Genomic DNA, 22,580 nt, shown 5'->3' on the forward strand with positions numbered 1-22,580 from the left:
AAAAAAAAAAAAAAAAAAAAAGAAGAAGTGGTTTGGGGCTGGGCACGGTTGCTCATGCCTGTAATCCCAGCACTTTGGGAGGCCGAGGTGGGCGGATCACCTGAGGTCAGGAGTTTGAGACCAGCCAGTCCAACTTGGTGAAACCCCGTTTCTATTAAAAATACAAAAATTAGCTAGGCGTGGTGGTGGGTGCCTGTAATCCCAGCTACTTGGGAGGCTGAGGCGAGAGAATCGCATGAACCCAGGAGGCAGAGGTTGCAGTGAGCTGAGATTTCGCCATTGCACTCCAGCCTGGGCAACAGACCGAGACTCCGCCTCAAAAAAAAAAAAAAAAAAAAAAAAAGAGAGAAGTGGTTTGGACCCCTTGACTGTGATGGAGTAGGGGGAATCCCATTTTGCCCTATGCCTCATACAGACCAGAGGGTGGGAACCTTGAACACATTTTTATCTTAAATCTTTAATCTTAAAACATCAATAAGGAAGTAAGCCGCCCCAGGGATGACTGGTAGAGAAACTAAACCACAGGCGGGGATAGGACAGATGGAGCAGCAGATCCGGGCAGCTGGGGTGACAGACACCACCCTCTTGTTCAGGATAACCATAGACCTGAAGGAATTCAGGCTGTGGGTGAATCCCAGCTTGCAAATGTATTGCAACCAAATTGTTTAACCAGATTTTAATTTACAACCCAGGAGGCGTGTGTGTGTGTGTGTGTGTGTGTGTGTGTGTGTGTGTGCGTGCGCGCGCGCATATGTACCATCAAGTCATCAAGTGCTTTGGACTGGTGGTTGGATCTCATTTAGCCCAAATGTGAACAAAAAGATCCCTAGCCTGTGGCTCAGGAGGCTGAGGGGCCATCTACCTCCCAGTGGCCATCCTGTGCCCCTACCCTGCCTCACCCCACTCACAGGGCCCCAGGCTTTCCCAGCTATCAGCTCTGTCAGCTACCTGAACAGGTGCCCTCCCTCGGGGTCCTAAACTGTCTTCTTTCTGGTTGGGAGCTGGGACTGTTCTATGTTCTCCCCACAGCCCTTAGCCCAGCCAGGTGGGCCTAGGGCGGCTCTGTTGGCAGCACCCGCACAGCCCCCAGCATCCCAGGCCTCTCACTTCCCTTGAGAGTAGTGCACTAATGCCCACATTTGGCAGGCCAGGACGCGGAGGCCCAGAGAGGGGGCTGGGGCTTAAGTCCAGGCAGGCTGGCTATAGAGCTGGGAAGGGTAGCTAAGGTTTGGCCAGGCAGAGAGGACGAGGCAGGGAGGGAGGGTCTCCTAGGGGTCACAGCCCAGGTAGCAACATGGCAGAGTAGAAATGGACTTGGAATGATGAGATCTGGGACAACAGTAATATCATAATTGGAATAATTATTATTGCTATTGTTTTGTGATCATAACCAATCGGGAGGACACTAGGCAACATTTTACATGTGTGAACTCAGATGTGGCCCCAGCTCTGACCTTTTCTTGCTGCTGTGGCTCTGGGCAGGTCGTGGCTGCACTCAGGGCCTCAGTTTCCCCACTGAGGCATGAGGAGTTCAAGAAAAATTCCTTGCAACTGGAGGACACACTGTGTGCAAATGCCTGGAAGTGTGTTTAGAAGTGGTTTGGACCCCTTGACTGGAATGGAGTAGGGGGAATCCCATTTTGCCCTACGCCTCATACAGACCAGAGGGTGAGAACCTTGAGCACATCTTTTTTTTTTTTTTTTTTTTTGAGATAGAGTCTCGCTCTGTCACCCAGGCTGGAGTGCAGTGGTGCGGCTCACTGCAAGATCCACCTCCTGGGTTCACGCCATTCTCCCGCCTCAGTCTCTGGAGTAGCTGGGACTACAGGCGCCCGCCACCACACCTGGCTAATTTTTTTTTTTTTTTNGGCTGGAGTGCAGTGGTGCGATCTCGGCTCACTGCAAGCTCCGCCTCCCGGGTTCATGCCATTCTCCTGCCTCAGCTTCCCGAGCAACTGGGACTACAGGTGACCGCTGCCATGCCCGGCTAATTTTTTTGTATTTTTAGTAGAGACAGGGTTTCACTGTGTTAGCCAGGAAGGTTTGATCTCCTGACCTCGTGATCTGCCCGCCTCGGCCTCTCAAAGTGCTGGGATTATAGGCGTGAGCCACCTTGCCCGGCCTTGAACATATCTTTATCTGAAATCTTTCATCTTAAAACATCAATAAAGCAGCAAGCCACCCCAGGGATGACGGGTGGAGAAACTAAAACACAGGGCCCAATTTGCTCCTCCTGGGCCGTGAGGCAGGCCAGGCACCCCCGCAGCACAGCGGGGCAGCGCCGTAGTCATGTCTGCCATGATCTTGACCCACAGCCGCACCACCTCCAGTCCCAGCCCCACGCGGCCTGTCCCGGGTGAGACATGCCGAGTGTGAGAGGCTCCAGTTAGGTCCCTCTGCCTGGTGCCAGCCAGGACAGGCTCTGCCTCTGGCCAGTTTGAAAGAGCAGGCTCTCTCCTCCACTGGGCCAGAAGGTACTTGGGGTGATTTGGCGGTAGTGGACTGGAAGTCTGGGCACAGACTGGGAATAAGAGAGAAAGGGGCCTGTTTGCTTCATCGGAGAGGATATAAAGTAAATGAAGCTGGACATGTAAGTAGAGCCGGATCTTGAGTCTGAGGTGTTGAGAATTTACCCTGAGGCCAAGGGAGAAGCCATAGAAGGTTCGTGGGAGGGGGAGGACATGAGACATCCAACAGGTCTGAGCTCCTCTCATAGCAGTAGGCTTTGGTCTGAGTCAGGATGAGTCTAGGACTTGCTCCCCAAGGGACCATGGGGACTGGGAGGAGCAGGGGAGCAGGGAGAAGGTCCAAGCTGAGGCGAATGGCGAAAAGATGTGAAGGAGACGCTCTCTGATCACGATGCACTCAGAGGTACCTATTTCACGTTGCCAATAGGCCAGCCACTGTGCACTTACCCATAATGGAGATGTTATCATTATGAGGAAACTGAGGTTCAGAGAAGTTAAGAGACTTGCATGAGGTCACACAGTGAGAAAGTGGCCTGGTTCAGAGCCCACACCCTTAACCCCATATTCTACCGCCAGATGGGACTCCCCAGACCCCATGGGGAGCTGGCTCAGTGTGGCCTCTCCCACTTGCACCTTATCTGACTCCAGGTCCCACCCTGAGACAGGCTGGTTCCAGGTGGAAGTGAGACGGGAGCCCCTGGGACCATGCCAGGCTGGGACGGCCACCATCTGAGGTGGCCCCATGTCCTTTCCCCTAGCTATGGAGACCAGGTGCAGCACTTCAAGGTGCTGCGCGAGGCCTCTGGGAAGTACTTTTTGTGGGAGGAGAAGTTCAACTCCCTCAACGAGCTGGTCGACTTCTACCGCACCACCACCATCGCCAAGAAGCGGCAGATCTTCCTGCGCGACGAGGATCCCTTGCTCAAGGTAGGAGTGGGTGGGGGCTGGCCTGTGGGAGCCTCTCTGCGTCTCCTGCCATCTGCAGCAGGGGAAATGCTGACACCGAGGCCAAGCACGGGCCTGGTCTCCCTTCCCCAGCAGCCTGGTGTTGTAAGAGGGGTCCAGCCCAGGCTTCAAAGTTATATACTGGTGGCGGCTGTGGTGAGACTTGCAAGGGTGGGAAAGGAGAAGAGGGAAAGAAAAGCAAGGGACAGAAGGAGAATCCCATGGGAACAAACTGTCTAGCTTGTTCTCAGCTCCTAGAATAGTGTGTGGCACACAGTAGGTGCTCAATAAATGTTCATCGAGTGCAGGAAGGTAGAGACCCCCGCTGAGTGTACTGCGTACCATGCACTGAACTGGTCTCTATACTCTGGGAGCCTCATCGTGCCCATTATATAGATGAGGAAACCAAGGCTCAGAGAGTGCAGTGACACATCCAAGGACACTTACTCAGTAGGCTCAGTCCTGGTTTCTGCTCGCAGAAAAGTTGACCTTGGGTGTGGGGCAGCGGGAGTGCTCGTGGGCGAGGTCCTGGCTAGCCACGGGGTGGGGGGTGGGGGTCGTCCACCCCTTGACCTCGCAATAACAGCAATTTGCCAGCCAGCCCTTTCATCAGGCGGCCCCAAGGGCCAGCTCTGAAGCTGATTAGGATGCCGACAGTAGCCACTGGGGTTATCAACCCCAACAGGCTGTTTTCTTCAGGAGCGGGGATGCTGGCAAGGCCTGGGGCTGGAGGTCAAGACCCTGGGACACTTGAACTTGGGCTCTGCAGAGGAGATGGGGAGTGTGGCCAAGGCCTGGGGAGAAGCTGATAACCGCTGCAAAGAAGCTCCAGCCATGTCTTGTTCCCAGCACCCGCCCCCTGCCACCTTTGCATGTGATCAGAGGCCAGTTCATCCCCTCAGTGTCCCCTTTGTTCAATAGGATGAGCCCTGGGGTCTGATATGCCAGGAGAGTCAAACAGTGCCTTGAGAGACCCCCACTAGTTTCTCCTCTGTTGGCCTTCCCTGCCTGACCGAGTGCCCAGGTCACTGTGAGCTCCCAGCCTCAGGGGACTTTTCTCTCCAGCTGGGCCCCTCCCTGCCAGATCTCCATCCTCCTCCCTGTTCACCGCCTGGACCAGCTCTGCCCTGGGAGAGTGTGAGGAAGCCAGGACGGAGCTGGGGCAGGGGCAACTGCGAGTTCCCCTACACCCACCACCTCGCTCTGGCCCAGGCCATGGGGTCACCTACCCTGTGGCTCGACTCCAGAGCTGCCTCAGGCCCCTGGGACCCATGACGCCTCCTCCTTCCTGGGCAGACAGTTGCTAATTACAGCTTCTCTGCTGATCCTATCACCTGCCCTGGATGAGATTCTGCAGGTTCAGAGCTGAGATCCTGGTGGGCAGGCAGGGCCAGGGTGCTGGGTGGAATAGTCACAGTGCCCAGCAGACGTGCTGCCGAGAGCTCCTGTCCAGCTGCCACGCACAGGTGGGGAAACTGAGTTCCACAAAGGGCAGGGACCTACCCAGCATCACACATGGGGCATGGATAGGACTGGAACCCAGGCCTGAGAGCTCAAAGTGACAGTTCTCTCCCTCAGTGGCTGACCAAGGGCAAAAGCAGTAAACATGGCTCTTAGCTGCATATCACTTTACAGTTTATAAGGCCCATTCTCATGGCTTTGTGACCTGGAGTCAGAAGCTACCATGGCTACTGCAGAGTCAGGGAAATAAGATCCCAAGAGAAGCAGGGACCTAACCAAAATCCCACCCTAAGGACCAGGACTCAGGTCCCCTGGCCCACCAGCCCTACGATCCCAGCTGGGCGGCTGGGAAAGCCATGTTCTAGGTAGATGCAGCATCTGCACAGCAGACAGGCAGGGGTGTGGGCAGCAGGAGGCCCAGTGGTGGCATCACCACTGATCTGGACTTAAAGTTCAACTTCAGTGCTGCCCCAGACCCCTCCTCACCTGTGGCAAATCACTTCTCTTGGGTGCCTCTGAGGGAGGGTGGGTTGCAGGGCTTCTGAAAGCGCCCTACTAACCACCTCCTCCTCTTGCAGTCACCTGGGGCCTGCTTTGCCCAGGCCCAGTTTGACTTCTCAGCCCAGGACCCCTCGCAGCTCAGCTTCCGCCGTGGTGACATCATCGAGGTCCTGGAGCGCCCAGACCCCCACTGGTGGCGAGGCCGGTCCTGCGGGCGCGTTGGCTTCTTTCCACGGAGTTACGTGCAGCCCGTGCACCTGTGAGCAGCCCGGCGGCCGATCTGGCCGACGGGCCATTTTACAGGAACTGAGGTCCAGAGAGGACATGGACACCCCCAGCCCGGTCAGAGTCACACGGGGCTCAGTGGACGGCCTTGGACTGAATGTGGGCTCCTAACTGCCTCCAGCCACTTTGCACAAATTGGGAGGGCCCAGGCTCCCCAGCAAGGGTACCCTGTAAGGGTAGCTCTGGGGCTTCCTGGCTGGTTGCTTCCCATTGGCTGCCAGCTATGTGACACGACAGGGCGGAGTCTGTGGAGGCCCCCCCCACCTCCTCTGGTCAATGGCCCCATCTGCCAGGAAGGTTGAGGACTCCCAGGTTTCACCCACTGGAGGCTCAACCTGAGGAACCCTGGCCATGGTGGGTGGGTTCACCTTGGGCTGACCACCCACTGGGCCTGCCTGCCCCTCCCTCAAAAGGCCCCTCGAGTTGTACAAGCTGTTGGGAGGTGGTTCAACCTGGAAGGACAGACTGCACACCTGTTGACCTAAACTCACTGGACAGACTCCAGGTGGATACCACTCCTCAACAGCCCCATGACTTCAACTCCACCTGGGGCACCCAACACCTGTGCCCCACCACAGGACTAGAGGCCCTGAGACCCTGAAAAAGGGGCTGGCAGTAGGGAAGGTGGAGGCACACTCCTCTCCTGTTGGACAGGTGAGCTCTGAGGGCAAGCCCTGGGCCCAGCCACGCAGAGACCCTGGCTGCCCTGGCTCTTGTTTGTTTAGGCCCGGGTTCTGCCCAGACCAGGGCCCAGGAGAGCTCTCAGGAGGCTGAGAAACCTCCAAGCCAGACAGAAAGTTGGTGCCAGAGCTGGGTTTTAGAGATCCTACAGGATCCCAATGGGACAGCTACCTAGGTGGGGCATGGCCCCTACCTGAGAACAGGAGGGTCCTCCAGAGAATGTGCCACCATCAGGGATATGAGCAGGGCCTGCCCAGAGCCTGGGCACCTTTGGGAGCGGGAAAAGTGAGGTGGGACTTGGAAAGGCTTTGAATGCCAGGCTGATGGTTGAGGGGATGGTGGGCAGGGAGGGAGGGCAAGGAGGCTCCCTCTGGCATTTGGGAGCAGGTGGGTGGAGGGAGGAGCCCCTGGAGGTGGCTACAGTCCCTTAATGGGAGGCCTTGTTCTGGGCATGTGGGGCTCTCCCTTTATCCAGAGATGGCCCAAGACCCTACAGCCCTGAGTGCTGGCAAATCTCACTGCTCCTGACCTGGCCTGTGTATTCAGAACAAAGACAGTAAAACCAACATCAGGATGTCCATCAGAAATCTAATTTTCTTTCCAATGATGACTGCTTTGGCGCTGTTTTTGAAATGTCACATGTTTTTCTCCCATTTCCCCCCTAAGTTTTCAGGGCTCCTGCTTTGCTGGCTTGGCCAGTTCTTGGGCACCGAGCCGCTGTGCAGCCATGAGGGGAATCTGCCCCTCTTGGGGCCTCGGGATCCCCATGAGGGAAAAGGGTGGACCTGAGGACTCGGAGCTCCTGCCTTCCTGCCCAGAGCGGCAGTGTCAGGCGAAGTAGGCGTACAAGAAGATGTTGACACACATGAGGAGGATGGCATTGAAGCCACAGACACGGGCCCAGAAAGCGTGTTTCTGGGGCATTTGGCCATCACCTGGAGGGGATTGCAGAAGGAGAGGGACAGATGTGGGACACAAGGCTACACCTGGTGCCCTTGCCTCCAGCCCAGGGTCAAGGTGGAGGAGTGTCTAAGGTCACCCACTTACCTGCTTTGGTTCCCAAGGGCAGATCCCGAGCCAGGGTCCACCAGGTAAGGTTCTCAATCTGTAAGAAACCAGTGGGGATAGGGATGGGGGTGAGGCTGGCAGTGTAGGGGTGACCCAGACAGGATCAGAGGTTGGGGATGGCAAGATGGCAGCTGAGTTCAAAAAGGGATGGGGTTAGGGAGTCCAGGGCTAGAAAATTCTGAGTCAGAGCGGGTCGGGGATCAGAATAGGACCAGAGTAAGAAACTGTTAGGGGTCAGGGTCAGGGGTCAGGGCTGGCTCACCTGGACACCCTGTGGGGGTGGGGTCAGCAGGCTTCCAGCCACCACAACAGCACCGCTGAGTACGAAGAGGGCAACAGCGAAGTGCAGGTAGTGGATGCTCCCCAGGATGGCCGGCCGCGTGTCTGGCTCTCCACAGGGCGGGGCTGGGTTCAGGAATTCCAGGACCAGCCTCGTGGCCCCCACCACCAGCCCTGCTATCAGGCCCCAGAAGGCCCCCTGGGGAGGAGGGAGACAGGGCATGTGGGGCTATGGGAGGAGGACCAAGGCTCCCCTGACAGGCAGCAGGGAAGAGCAAACTGTGGCATGTCCCTAGGGAGAGCAGACCACCAAGTCCTGTCCCCCGACACCCACCTGCTCGTTGGCACGTCGCCAGAAGATGCCCAGGACAAAGACTGCAGTCACTGGTGGGGCCAGGGAGCTGGTCACTGACTGCATGTATATGAAGAGTTGCCCGCTGTTGGAGCCCTGCAGGACGGGGATCCAGGCCACACTCACGCCGATGAGCGCCACTATGACCAGCCTGTGGGCAGGTGGAAGGCAGGCAGCGGTGGTCCTGGGAAGTTCTTCCTCAGCCCTCTCCCACCTCCCCTGGTCACTAAGACTTGCTCTCTAATTGTTCCCCTGCTACTCCAGCTCCAGCCCCTCCCTGGCCTCTGGTCCATGCCACCGGTGACCTGGCCAGTCCTGCCCTGCTCCAAACCCTTTGGCAGCTCCCTGGCTCCTGCAGGTGTAGCTCCTGACTCTAAGTGCTGTCTGCTCCTTCCCTGCCCTGGGTTCTCTGTGGAGCCAGCCCTTGGAGCTCTGCCATAGCCACCTAGCCTCTCCCTCTTGTCTCTCCTTCAAAGCACCTGTCCCAACCACTACACGCACATTGACCTGGGTGTCTACTTGTTTACTGCCTGTCTTCCCCTCCCGACTGGAAGCACTAGGAGAGCAGGAGCCTCATCCCTTTAGTTCATTGCTGTGTCTTCCAGCATACAGTAGGTGCTCACTAAGCATTTGGTGAGTGCATGAATGACCACTGCCCCCACATCCTGGCCAGACTGACTGCCTGGTGGTTCTTTGAAGACACTAGGCTTTTTCACACTGGCCGGCCTTTGCGGGAGCTGGGACCTCTGGCTGGCACATCCCCACCGCTACAGGCCTGTGCCGCACATCCTTCACAGGGCAACCTCCCTACTAAGGATGCAAGGTTTGGAGCCAGAGGTGTGGGTTGGGGTTAGAGCCTATACTCCCCAGCTGTGAAGCTGGAGCCCTGCTGGGCCAGCATAAGCCCGTCCCCTCCTGTCCCCTGCGTGTCAGCTCCTGCCCGCCTCTCCCCTAGGCCAAGAGTCCCTCCACAGCAGGCACATGCTTCACTTGTTCATCCAACGAGCCACTGGCGAGGTGCCCACCTGGGTAGGACACTACCCTAGGATCCCCAGCTGGGCGATGAGTGGGACCTGGTGCCTGCCCAGCACTCAAGAGTCCAGCAAAGAAAACAGATGAGCCTGTTACCTACACTCAGGGCTGGGCTGGAGCAGCGCAGGGGAAACATCAATCTAGGAGGGCTTCCAGGACGAGGCCCCCCCAAGAGCCTTGAGGGGCATGGGACCCAGCTAAGGGGACAAAGCTGGAGCAAGGCATCCATCTGCTCCTTCCTGGCTGAGCACCTCACCCCTGTGTCCTGGGTCAGTTGTCATTCCTCACCCCCAAGATGGGTGGTGGGTGACCCGCTGGAACCCTGGCTGTGGTGGCAGGGATGACAGAGGCTATGTGTTCAGCTAGGGTGGGTCCTCTCTGCGCCTGTTCGTCTTCCTCCCTCCCTTTCTTCCCTTCTAGGCCTGAGGGAGAGGGTGGAGGAAGGAGGTGCCACCTTGATTAAGGCTAATTAACCCCTAGCCAGGCAGGCAGGCGGGCGCTGCCCTCATCAAAGGCCGAGGGGGGCCTCCATTAACGCCTGCCCACCCCGCCCTCTGCACACAGCTCTCCCGCCCAACACCAGACTCTGCATCTCTGTGCCAGGACCCGGGCCACTCCAGCCAGGCCCTCGCCTTCTTATGCAGCCTTCTTACCTAGTCTGCCAGAGGACCCCCAAACCCAGAGGCTGTTCCTTCTGCCTGGAATGCTACCCCCTCCCATGCCACCATCAGGGTGGACAGTGCCCTCCAGCATCTCTCTGGGCTGCAGCCACAGTTACCGTGGAACCTCTCAAGGAGGGGTGTCTGAGATCTCTCTGAGTCCTGTACAGGGTTTCCGGGAGGCCGTGGGCCCCATTTGTGGACTGAACAGCTGGGAACACAGACAGGGGAGAGTGGGGAGGGCAGTGGCAGAATGTTGGACAGGGGTGTGGGGGCTTGGGGCAGGCAAATAGCCGGGGAGTGGTCATCGTTGTTCCCCAACCTGTGACAGCTCCTCTAGCCTCTGCTTAGCTGGACGGAGCCATCATGGCATCGGCATGGTCCTGTACCCGGCCTTGCAATGGCCTCCTCTCCAGGCCTCTGGACTGTTGGTCTTCTCTCTCTAAGCCTTGCCTCTCCCTGACGGAGGCTCTTGTCAGGCCATTCACCCTACCAGAGATCCATGACCCACGGGGGCCTAGGAGATACCGCTCCAATGGTAGTGGTTAGGGCAGGAGGAGGCTGAGACGACTTTGAGGGGCTGGGGGTGTTGAGGGTATCCCAGTGCTGTAAGAGGGAGGGGAAGTCGAACTGGCCAGCCTGACACCTGGCACGAGGACCCTTCTGCTCTAACCAGCAGGCAGCTGAGAGAACTGGGGACCAGAGAGGGTGAGCAACCTGCCCCGCACCACACAGCCTTGTGCCCTGCTCCTCAGGGAGGCTGAACTCCAGGCTTGCAGGGCTGGGGGCGGGGGGTTGACTTGGCAGAAGAGGTGGGAAGGAGAGTCAAGGGCCTGGGCAGCTGTATGGGTGGGTGAGCTGGCAACAGCAGGAGGCCAGGTCAGGACTTTGGTTGCAGGTGGGAGTCTGGGTGAGGAGACCAGGAAGTAGTGGGCAGGGGACATGAGGGCCACTGGGCAGGTAGAGGGGCTACCAGTGTCACACACTGGGTGGCAGAAGGGCATCCAGGTCCCAGGGCCCAGGATGCTGGAGCATGGAGGGGCTTAGAGCAAGGTCTGGCCGCAGAGGAGACGCATGGTCAGAGAGGTGCAGGGTCTTCCCCAGGCCACACGGCTTCTGAGGAGAGGCAGGGGAGCCAGAGGGGGAGAGGTGGTCAAGGGGCCAAGTGCCCAGGACACAGGGACATGGAAGTGTCCTGCCCAGTGAGAGGTGGGAGGCTCCTTGTTTTGGAGGATCCTGTGAGCCCGTGGATGAGCTCACTCGCACCCGCCTCTGACATGTCCCAACAGGGCCCTTCCGACAGAAGTCTGACTGCTTTGCATCCCCAGGACGGCTGCCTGGAGCTCGGAAGGAGACCCCACCCCCAGGATGGGTGCCCTGGGCTCCTGACCAGGGGGTTCACTGTTGGCCAAGCTAAGTGCCAGAAGGCTAGAACCCTGACCAGCAGAGTGTGGGCCACACTGCTCAGAGGACAACAGGAGGGAGGGACTGGAGGGGCAGGGAGGGTGCAAATAGACACACACGTGCACATGGGAGCTAACCTCTGAGGATGTAAAGGCATAAGGATGATAGAATGGGCTGGGCACACTGGCTCATACCTGTAATCCCAGCCCACTGAGGTAGGTGAATAACGTGAGGTCAGGAGTTTGAGACCAACCTGGCCAACATGGTGAAACCCCGTCTCTACTAAAAATACAAAAAGTAGCCGGGCGTGGTGGTGGGAGCCTGTAATCTCAGCTACTCAAGAGGCTGAGGCACGAGAATTTCCTGAACCCGGGAGGTGGAGGTTGCAGGGAGCCAAGATCACACCACTGCATTCCAGCCTGGGTGACAGAAGGAGACTCTGTCTAAAAAAAAAAAAAAAAAAAAAAAAGAATGATACAATGTACTTTGAGGACTCAGGGGAAAGGCTGGGAGGGTGTGAGGGATAAAAGACTACACATTAGGTACAGTGTACACCACTCAGGTGATGGGTACACCAAAATCAAAATCTCAGAAATCACCACTAAAGAACTTATTCATGTAACCAAACACCACCTGTTCCCCAGACACAGCCCTGGTCCGCATGAAGAGCCCAGATATGTAGAGAAGGGTGTCGGGGAGGTCTCTTGGCCTATAATGGCCACATGTGCTGTGGGAAGAATCTGGCAAGAGTTCCTGGGGTATGAAGGGGAGAGGGGCTCATTCCTTGGTTGAGGGTCTCAAGGAGGACTGCATGGAGGAGGGGACACAGGTAGAGTGTAGAAAGATCGGCGTGAGTCATCAAGGTGTAAAAGGAGAGGACAAGCTGGGCTGGGAGGAAACAAGCCGGAGCTCAGTGGGGCCAAGGCCATGGAGGCTGAGGGATGTGGCAGGTCAAGTGTGGCCAGTCCTGAGTGCTAGCACGGGGGCCCTCTGTGGGGCAGCTGGGAACCATCAGGAGGAATGGGGGCCCAGGTTTGGGGGGAGATAGATCTGTAGCATGGCTGGGGAGGGAGGGCTGCCCCTGCAGAGGGAATCCAGCTCGGGGGTGGAGACGCATCCCAGGTGAGGGCTGCGATCACACAGAGGTGGACAGGAGAGCAATGTGAGAGGTGGTATGGACGGGGTACACTGGGCCCTTCTCTTCACTCCTCCCTGGCATCCACCTTTCTCTAAGTGGCAAACTCCCGCTCATCCCTCAAAGTCAGTGCCGGCGCCCACCCCCGTACCGTTCCCCCACCCCCATACCGTCCCACCAGCAGCAGCTCTCGCTCGCTGGAGCGGGGCCGCAGCCGCCTCCAGATGTCCATAGTGAAGAGGGTGCTGCTGCTGTTGAAGATGGAGGTCAGCGACGACATAAGCGCGGCCAGCATCACTGCGATCATCAGCCCCCGAAGACCTGGGGTGGGACGGGGGATGCGTGACCCTGTCCGGTGACAGCCCTGGGAGCCCCTCCAGCCTGGGGTCTACTGCCTGAGGCCTGCCTGCCATTCCCACGCCCCTCCAGGCAGAGGGCCAGGAGGGAGAGAAGCTGAGGAGGTTTGAGGTGAGCAAGACCCAAAATGAGGAGACTGGGGAGGCCAAGGACAAACCGTGGGGACTTCGGAGCTGGCTGCTTGAGCCCTAGGCTTGCTGGCAACCCTAGGCCCGACCGTAATTACTCATAATGCTGAGGCCGCGATCAGACCTCTCCTTTCTGCAGAGCCTGGCTTTGACAAAGCACTTTCACACCCATGCCTCTGTCTGAGGAAAGTGTGATTAACCCGCCTGACAGATGAGGAAATGGAAGCTCAGAGAAGGGAAGAGATTGCCCAGGGACTCACAGCAGGCCAGAGGCAGAACTTTGGGGTGCGGTGGGGTTGGTGAGGAAGGCTTGGGCGGGGCCTTTGCTTGAAGGTCACACCCTGGGCAAGATGCACACCTCACCCCAGCATGCAGTGCCCCAGTATCTGGAATTTTCCACCACTTCCTGTGCATGGCAGGACCCAGCAGGCATAGTGGATCCCCTCTCTCCTTGGCTCTGTGGTTTTCCAGAGTGGGAGTGAGGGCTCCCCTAGGAGGTGCGGGTAGCATTGCTGTGAAAGGCCTTCTGGGAATTGTAGGCTCAAGAGGGCCTGGGGGTGAGGAACCCTAAAGAAGGTGGAAGGATGCTGAACTGCCCGCTCTCTGCTGTGTGGCTTCAGACTGGTCACCTCCCCTCTCTGGGGACAAGTTCAAGTCTGTCTACAAGGACTCCTACAATTTTAAGCAACTCCTTTACCTCTACAAACTTTTGCCCGTCTATCCTAGGATAAGCCTGGCATTGGCCTCCCTGTCCCGAAGCACAGCCATTTATTGCCTGGCTGGGTTGTCTGGCCTCGGTTCTGCGTCTGATTGGCTGTGTGACTTCCAGGAGTCTCTGGGCTCTCTGTTCACTTGTCAGAAGCTGACTAGGATGGAGCCCAAAGGAAAATGAGTCAAATCACAGTTTTCCCCAAAACATTTCTCCACCCGCCCCCTTGTCTTGCTCATGGAGATGGATGAACTTGGAGCTTATTCCATCCATTTCTTAGAGAGGGAACTCAGGGCCTAGAGAGGGATTGTGGCCCAACAATGGCTCGGTGTCAGCCCCGGGGGACTTAGCAAGTCCCTTTGCCCAGAACAGAAGAGAAAAGCGAAGCCCTTAGGTGGGAACCACAGCGTGGCCAAGCCTGCATTTTCCCAATGTCATTATGTTTAATCCCAGCAACAACGCTGAGGGCTGGGTAGATTCCATTATCTCCAATTTACAGATGAGGACACCCAGGCTCCAAGCAGGGAAGTGACATGCCCCAAATTTCTTGGCCAGCTAGTGGCAGAGCCAAGATCTGATCCTAGGTTTGTGTACTCACTTCCATTAGGCCTGAGCTCTGCAGGACGGAGGGAGGGAGGGAGGGAGGGAAGGAGAGGAAGAAAGAGCAGGGTGGGGCTCACCCAAGGGACTGAAAGCTTCCAGGAAGAGGGGATTAAAGGGAGGGGGTCAGAGGGAGGGGGACCAGGGAAAGCTCCAGCACCTGAGAATCTGTACAGGAAAAGCTTGGGCTGCCAAGGGCTCAGGAAACTGTTTCTGCTTTTTGCTTAGGGTTGAACCTCCCACACCCCTTGCCATGCTGCTTCCTCCACCTTGCATACCTCCTGTGATGGGGAACTTGCATACCTCCTGTGATGGGGAGCTCATCACCCCACATTAGAATAGCAGGGATGCTGCTACCACGAGAAACATGGAAAAAGCCAAAACCTGCCCACTAGTTCTACCTGTGGGCTTGCAGTGTCTCAGGGCGGGGCGGTGCAGAGGATAGGCACTCATGCCTGCAGATGTAGTGGGGGGTCCTGAGCTCCTGATCCCAGCAGAGTAAGCAGTTTGTGTCTCAGTCACTATATAACCTCAGACAAGTCACTTTCCCCTCTGTGTGCCTCAGTCTCCCCATCTGTAAAATGGAGCCAATAACCCTATCTCATAGCATTTAATGAGAAAGTGTTAGTAAAGGGCCTGGCACCCAGTAGGCATGCAAGAGATGAGAGTGGGTGGCCTTTCTCAAGAGATGGTACAGCACGAGATAGGAGGTCAAGGTGTGCAGGCAGATGCATCGGGTCAGCTTTGCAGCTTACTTGCCATGTGACCTGGGCCAGGTCACTTAACCTCTCTGGGTCTCAGTTTCCCTGTCTTTAAAATGGGGATGATATAGGCCAGATGCGGTGGCTCATGCCTGTAATCCCAGCACTTTGGGAGGCTGAGGCGGGTGGATCACCAGAGGTCAGGAGTTCGAGATCAACCTGGTCAACATGGTGAAACCCCGTCTCTACTAAAAACACAAAAATTAGCCAGGTGTGGTGGCACACGCCTTTAATTCCAGCTATTTGGGAGGCTGAGGCAGGACAATAGCTTGAACCCGGGAGGCGAAGGTTGCAGTGAGCCAAGATCACACCATCGCACTCTAGCCTGGGCAACCAGAGTAAAACTCCATCTCAAAAAAAAAAAAAATTGGGATGATACTAATAGCACTAGGGGTTCCTGAGAAGAGGAGGCCAGTGTATCACTTGGGAAGCCCTGGGGATGGTGGTGGCATGCAGTGGGTGTTCGAGTGTTTTCTATTGTGAGTGCTTCTGTTCTCCTCTCCTAGGAGCAGACCAGCCCACCTGGATGTCACCCAGCATCACACTGGATCCACAGTGGCCTCCACAGTCCCCACACTCATTGGGCCCCAGGTCCCAACCCATGCCCTCCACCCAGACCCCCACCCACACAGCCTCACCGATGGGCATCAGTTCCATGACCAGCTTGGGGTAGGCGATGTTGGAGCAGCCGACCTCGGCCCCGCAGGCCCGCAGGCACTCGGATGGCACCACGCAGCCCACGTCATCTGTTTGAGAGAGGGACACTTGGTGTCTCTCCCCATAGACACGGGCACCTGGGGTGGGCAAGACAGGGCTGGGGGCAGGAGCCTGGCCCAGACCTGCTCTGTCAATGCCTCTGACCTGTTACCATTTGGCCCTGGGCCTCAGTTTCACAGGGGAGTTTCACTGTTTCACAGTTTCACCGTTTGATCCAGCTGCCCTACCCTACCATCTCTACCCCCATTAGCTTTTCAGGAGCCATGGGGAGGGCATGGTCTCTGAAAATCCTTTTCCCTGCTGTTCTCCATCATAACGCTTCTCCCTGATCCCACTTCCCCTTGGCCAGGGGGCTCACCTGCCGTTGGCTCTGCTGTGTGAGGTCCGCCATTAGAGTCTACCTGGGCCCTGAGCCTCCCTTGTCGCCCTCGTCCCCAGCCATTCTCCCCAAAGGGGGAAATGGAGGCTAGAGAGGAGAGAGCCCTGCAGGATGGGCCCTTCCCCAGGCCCTCAGCCTGTCCCCTGGGCTTTGTGTTCACTCAGCAACAAGTCGACAAGTGGCGTCCGTCCATGGGCAGCTGGCTTGAGTGTGCTGTCACACAGCTGCAGCTCAGGCAGCAGGGCTGTGGTGAAAGCTCAGGGACTGGCAAGGCCTGCCTGCTCCAGCTTCCTGGCTTAGGACGTGGGGTCAGAGCCCATCCATACCTCTGTCTCCGACCCTGGGGTCCAAGCTTTAGGCCAGGCTATTTCCTGCTGCAGATTGCTGAGCTGATGCCCAGGACTCTCCAGCCGCTCAGCCTCTCAACAGTCTGCAAGATCCTGGGTGATCCAGACCCTCAGCCCCTCCCCGCAAGTCCCTCCTCGCTCCCACTCCAGGCCTGCCCCAGGCCTCCCCTGAGGCCTGCCTCCTTCCTGAATTCGGGTCTGTCCTCCCCACCCCATTCTCCCATCTGTCCCCTTGCCCCACATCGCTTTCCCTCATCCCTTGTCATCCCTGGGAGGACTTGGACATGTTTATTCGGTTCTTGCCACTTCCCCGTGGCAGGCGAGTCCTGAGAGGATGGGATTTGCCTCGTGCTATCTCCCCCATGGCTGGGGTGGTGCACACGGCTCATCTGTTGAATGAATGAAGGACTCACTAATTTCCCAGGCTCAGGTCAGATCCCAACTGAACCCTAAATCCAGGCATCCCTCGGCCTCCTGCCCTGTGTGGGGCAGAACCCCAACCCGCATCCATAGCCTTGATGATGTGTGGGGCTCCCCTCACTGTCCATTCAGTGAGATTTTGCTGGTGTTGGCAGTCGCGGGCCTGACTTTGGTCTAGTGATGTAGGGATGGAGAGAGTTTACCCACATTCACGGTTTCCTTCCATAAAAGACTTTCTAGAAACCTTTGGCCCCTGCTCCTGGGGGTTTTCAGCAGGGCCCAGAGTGCAGAGCTAACCGGGAGACGATGATTATGGGGGAGTTCAGAAACAAGTTGACTGACAGCACTGCGGTGGCCTGTTAGGGGCAGGCCGAGTTGCAACACAGCAGCTGCAGGGGCGGCCGGCATTGACACTTCTGTCTTAGTGCTCCCTGTGTAGGCTGCACCCTCCAAAGCCCCTTTCTGATATGTCCCTTCTTAGATGCCCAGCCCATGGGGAAGGGCGGGCCTCAGACCTCTTCCTCCAGGCCAGCTGGGCTGGGGCAGTGTCCTCTACCCTGGCACCCTTGACTGTGTCCCAGTCTCCAGCCCAGCCTGTTTGAGCTCCAGGCTTCCTGGACACCAGGTTCCTGTCATCCCCCAGGCACCTCCCTGGCTCCTCCCATCAGCCCCTAGGCCCGTGGCTTCTTTCCCCTCCTGTCTGCGGCCCACCCTGCCCAATCCCAAGCTCCTCCCCAGCCTCCTGTCCATCTTCTCCACACTTTGGAATCACAGCTCTCAGCATATCACTTATTTCTTTTTTTTTTTTTTTATTTTTTTTTTTTGAGACGGAGTCTTGCTGTGTCACCCGGGCTGGAGTGCAGTGGCGCGATCTCGGCTCACTGCAAGCTCCGCCTCCCGGGTTTATGCCATTCTCCTGCCTCAGCCTCCGAGTAGCTGGGACTACAGGCGCCCGCCACCACGCCCGGCTAGTTTTTTGTATTTTTAGTGGAGACGGGGTTTCACCGTGTTAGCCAGGATGGTCTCGATCTCCTGACCTCGTGATCCACCCGCCTCGGCCTCCCAAAGTGCTGAGATTACAGGCTTGAGCCACCGCGCCCAGCCCATATCACTTATTTCTTTTTTTTTTTTTTTTTGAGATGGAGTCTCGCTCTGTCGCCCAGGCTGGAGTGCAGTGGCCGGATCTCGGCTCACTGCAAGCTCCGCCTCCCGGGTTTACGCCATTCTCCTGCCTCAGCCTCCCGAGTAGCTGGGACTACAGGTGCCGCCACCCCGCCCGGCTAATTTTTTGTATTTTTAGTAGAGACGGGGTTTCACCGTGTTCACCAGGATGGTCTCGATCTCCTGACCTTGTGATCCGCCCGTCTCGGCCTCCCAAAGTGCTGGGATTACAGGCTTGAGCCACCGTGCCCGGCCATATCACTTATTTCTTAGGAACCTCCTCCCTATCTCCACCTCTCAGCCCATGGCATCCTGAGGAAAAAAAAAAAAAAATCCTTTCTATGGCATTCGAGGCCCTTGACAATTGGTCCCAGAACCTCCCATCCCAGCACTGTGCACCAGCCACCCTGACCTGCTTGCATTTTCTCACACACACCCAGCACTTGGATGCCTTCATGCCTTTGCAGACGCAGTCCCTCCTCCCAGGGCACTACAGTCCGTCTAACACCCACCCCCACCCTTGTTTACCTCCTGCTTCAAGGCTCATTGCAAAGGGCTTGTCCTCTGAGGCCTTCCCTGACTCTCCCACCCCCCCAGGCAGTAGCAGCTTCCTCCCAAGGGCTCCTAAGGCCAAAGATTGAATCACGGTTGTTTGTTTACATAGTCTACCTTCTGCACCAGGACTGAAGCTCCCCAAGGGCAGACACTGGGTTTGAATCATCTCCAAGTCCCAGGTATGGCCCAGAAGAGACTTTCTGGGAACACTGGTTGAATGAATGAATAAGTGACTGCATGGTGGGCAGGAGGGAGGAAAGGCACAGGAGGAGAGGAGGAGTGGGAGGAGGCATCCCAGAAAGAGCACTGTTTGATCCAGCTGCCCCATCCTACCACCTCTACCCCCATTAGTTTTTCAGGACCAGAAAGGACATAACTTGCCTGGGGGACACAATCAGATCCAAGACAGAGCCAGGGACCCCATGGCAGAACTCTGAGGCCACTGGGGTCCAGGATTCACAGGACAGGTGATGGGCCACTGCTGATGGGCTTTGAGCCTAGGCAGGCAGATTGGCACTCAGAGGACCCAGCCCTCTTGGGAGGGATAGGTGAGGTGTTGCAGCCATATAATGGTTCAGAAAGCCGGAGTCAGGAGATTCTTCGTGAGCTTCTTCAGGCCATTCCAGGCTCTCGGCATGGGAAACCGCCCTGAGTACCACTGGTTTGACTAAGTGTTTGTGCTGAGCAGCAAGAAAGAACAACTAACTTCTCCTTTGTGAGAACAGTGGCAGTGGTGTCACCATTGAAACACAGTCCCTCAGGACTCCAGAGTAAGCAGCCCCGGGGAGGCGGAGCGGGGGGCAGTGAGAGTTGGGGAGCTGGCAGGGGTCTATGGGTTTGCCAGGGTGCTGGCTTCTGCAGGCCTAGGAGTTCCCCACTGGGCCCCACTTTTGCATCAGCCCTCCGTCTAGCCAGTGCCCACACCAGAAGCTGGGGGTTGCCTCTCCTCGTCCCTTTGTCTTCCCTCCCCATGGCCAATGCCCAGTCCTGTTTGATTACTGCACTACCTCCTCCTGTGCCTCCTAATCCACTCCCACTGCAAGCAAGCAAAGGGAACTTCTAAACCCACCAATCTGCCCACGCTCCTCCCTGCTCACATCCGCTCCATGCCTCTCCAGCCGCTGCACGGGGATCACAGGCTCTAATCAAGGCCCTCCCACACCCCTTGCTATGGCCACCTCGCTCAGCCACCCTCTCCTTGACTAATTTCACCCAGACTTCTGGCACCCCAGGCTCTCCTGGACACCTCTGGGTCTCTGTGTTTGCTGTTCCTTCTCCCCGGAACACCCTTCCCACCTTCTGCCCTTCCCTGGGTTTATCCCAGGGAACTTACACTCATTCTTCTCAATTCATTACGGACGTCTGAGCCCTTCAGGCTTTGGGGCTATATCCTCCACGGCACCAATAACTCTATGCCCTGTGACTGTCCTGCCTCCCACCCAGGCTATGACTATGGGGCCTCAGGGAAAAGTCTGGGTCTCAACAGTGCTTAGCACAAGCAAACATACGGCAGCTTCTGCCAGTGTCTGTTGACTGAGTGAATGATTTTCTCCCAAGGAGGTCACTGAACAGAGTCCCTTGAGGGATAATCAAGGTGCTCTCCACTCCCTAACCAGGCCCGGCCCATTCCCAGGAGCCAGTCCAGACACTGCCATTGCAGGAGGGAGCAGGAGAAAGGCTCCCAGACCTGAGTTCAAATCCAGTTATCAGCCATGCAGAGTGGCTTACATCTGTAATCCCAACACTTTGGGAGGCCGAGGCAGGAGGATTGTTTGAGGCTGGGAGTTCAAGACCAACCTGACCAATATAGGGAGACCCCATTTCAATTAAAACACAAAGCCTGGACCGGGTGCAGTGGCTCACGCCTGTAATCCCAGCACTCTGGGAGGCCGAGACGGGTGGATCACGAGTTCAGGAGATCGAGACTATCCTGGCTAACATGGTGAAACCCCGTCTCTACTAAAAATACATTAAAAAAATTAGCCGGGCGCGGTGGCGGGCACCTGTAGTCCCAGCTACATGGGAGGCTGAGGCAGGAGAATGGTGTGAACCCGGGAAGTGGAGCTTGCTGTGAGTGGAGATCGCGCCACTGCACTCCAGCCTGGGCGACAGAGCAATACTCCGTCTCAAAAAAAAAAAAAAACAAAAAACAAAGCTTGGTGAAAGCATGTCTTTCCCCCAAAAATTAAAATTAGCGGGGTGGTTCGTGCCCGTAGTCTCAGCTACTCAGGAGGCTGAGGTAGGAGGATTGCTTGAGTATGAGAGGTCCAGGCTGCAGTGAACCGTGATTGCACCACTGCACTCCAGCCTGGAGGTGACAGAGCAAGACCCTGTCTCAATCAAACAAACAAAAACAACAAAACAAACTCAGCTCTCCCAATCCCTTGCTGTATGATCTTGAGTGATTAAGATCTCTGAGACTGGCCAGGCACGGTGGCTCATCCTAGCACTTTGGGAGGCTGAGGTGGATGAATCACTTGAGGCCAGGAGTTTGAGACCAGCCTGGGCAAGCTGGCGAAACCCTGTCTCTACCAAAAAATACAAATATTAGCCAGGTGTAGTGGTGCGTACCTGTAGTCCCAGCTACTTGGGAGGTTATGGCACGAGAATCGCTGAACCTGGGAGATGGAGGTTGCAGTGAGCCGAGATCAGGCCACTGTACTCCAGCCTCGGAGACAGAGCAAGACCCTACCTCAAAAACAAAACCATATCTCAAAAAAAAAAAAAAAATCTGTGAGGCTGTCTTCTCCTCTGTAAAAACTCCTCTGAGAACATCTATAGGTCAAAAACCAATCCTCAATCTAAACTTCACACCTTATACAAAAATTAACTCAAAATAGATCACAGACTTAAATGTAAAATGTTAAAAAAAACGATCAAACTTTTGGGGAAAATAATAGGAGAAAATCTTTAGGACCTAAGTCTAGGCTGTAAAAGTTGATCATACATATTGGGTCATTCTTGTCTACAGAACTAAAACAGAGGTAAGAGGCCAGTGGGGGAAGGCACCAAGGGTACATAACATTATTCCAAAAATGCAATTCCCTGTGAGCCTGGCTGGTGAAAGCAACGTCCTGTTACAACCTGAAACCAGTTTTATCTATAGCTGCTGAGATAACTTGCTACAAATCTAGGACTAATTTTGCTTACCACTGTCACTCACCAATTAGAACTCTCCAGGTCCCCAAACCCTTACTAGTGCCAAGGAACTTTCTCAAAGAGCACTAAGTAATATTTCTGCTTTTTAGAAAACCTCTAACCTTCTTCGTGTTCTCCAGACACATCAAAGACCACCCAGTCTTTGTGCATGCCCTGAATTGCAATTTTTCTTCCCAAATAAAATGTTAAATGTAGAGATTCGTCTCTACATTTTCATTTTGACTTCAACAAAGTGAATAGTTCTTAGACTTGACACCAAAAGCATGATGCATAAAAGGAAAAATTGATAAACTGGACCTCATCAACATTTAAAACTTTAGCTCTGTGTAAGACACCTGCAAAGAGGATGAAAAGGCAAGCTACTAACTGGGAGAAAATATTTGCAGAGCACACACCCAACAAAGGTCCTATATCTAGAATATATAAAGAACTTTTGAAACTCAACAGTATAAGCCTGGGCAACATAGTGAGACCATGATTCTACTGAAAATAAAAAACAATTAGCCAGGCATGGTGGTGCACACCTGTAGTCCCAGCTACTTGGGAGGCTGAAGTGGGAGGACGGCTTGAGCCCAGGAGTTTGAGGTTGCAGTGAGCTATCATCATGCCACTGCACTCCAGCCTGGATAACAGAGCAAGAGCCTATCTCTAATAAAACAAAAAAGTAAAAAAGTTAAAACTCAAGAGTTAAAAAATAGACAATCCAATTAGAAAATGGGCAAAAGTGGCCGGGCGCAGTGGCTCACGCCTGTAATCCCAGCACTTTGGGAGGCCAAGGCGAGCGGATCACGAGGTCAGGAGATCGAGACCATCCTGGCGAACACGGTGAAACCCCGTCTCTACTAAAAATACAAAAAATTAGCCCGGTGTGGTGGCGGGTGCCTGTAGTCCCAGCTACTCGGGAGGCTGAGGCAGGAGAATGGCGTGAACCCGGGAGGCGGAGCTTGCACTGAGCCGAGATCGCACCACCGCACTCCAGCCTGGGTGACAGAGCGAGACTCTGTCTCAAAAAAAAAA

General features: G+C 55.9%; 2 protein-coding genes across 7 annotated transcripts in view; one reads left to right on the forward strand and one right to left on the reverse strand.

The window, feature by feature from the left end:
* LOC112610021 (GRB2-related adapter protein) overlaps nt 1-6,945 on the forward strand; it is a 27,544-nt gene extending 20,599 nt beyond the window's left edge. For 2 of the 3 annotated variants that reach the window (XM_025363282.1, XM_025363284.1), the window contains exons 4-5: nt 3,227-3,395; nt 5,453-6,945. In XM_025363282.1, the coding sequence (XP_025219067.1) occupies nt 3,227-3,395; nt 5,453-5,638 (355 nt within the window). In that variant the 3' untranslated portion in view covers nt 5,639-6,945. The remainder of the gene's footprint in view (nt 1-3,226; nt 3,396-5,452) is intronic. The other variant, XM_025363283.1, reaches the window with a different exon arrangement.
* The window catches only part of SLC5A10 (solute carrier family 5 member 10), a 73,325-nt gene continuing 57,663 nt past the window's right edge, over nt 6,919-22,580 (reverse strand). For 2 of the 4 annotated variants that reach the window (XM_025363280.1, XM_025363279.1), the window contains 6 exons: nt 15,464-15,571; nt 12,441-12,591; nt 8,023-8,191; nt 7,672-7,887; nt 7,389-7,446; nt 6,919-7,276 (listed from right to left, as the gene is read on the reverse strand). In XM_025363280.1, the coding sequence (XP_025219065.1) occupies nt 7,170-7,276; nt 7,389-7,446; nt 7,672-7,887; nt 8,023-8,191; nt 12,441-12,591; nt 15,464-15,571 (809 nt within the window). In that variant the 3' untranslated portion in view covers nt 6,919-7,169. Of the gene's footprint in view, nt 7,277-7,388; nt 7,447-7,671; nt 7,888-8,022; nt 8,192-12,440; nt 12,592-15,463; nt 15,620-22,580 lie in introns of all 4 variants that reach the window. The other 2 variants (XM_025363278.1, XM_025363281.1) reach the window with 2 other exon arrangements.

The sequence above is a fragment of the Theropithecus gelada genome, chromosome 16 (genome assembly GCF_003255815.1).
Source record: "Theropithecus gelada isolate Dixy chromosome 16, Tgel_1.0, whole genome shotgun sequence".
Lineage (NCBI taxonomy): Eukaryota > Metazoa > Chordata > Mammalia > Primates > Cercopithecidae > Theropithecus > Theropithecus gelada.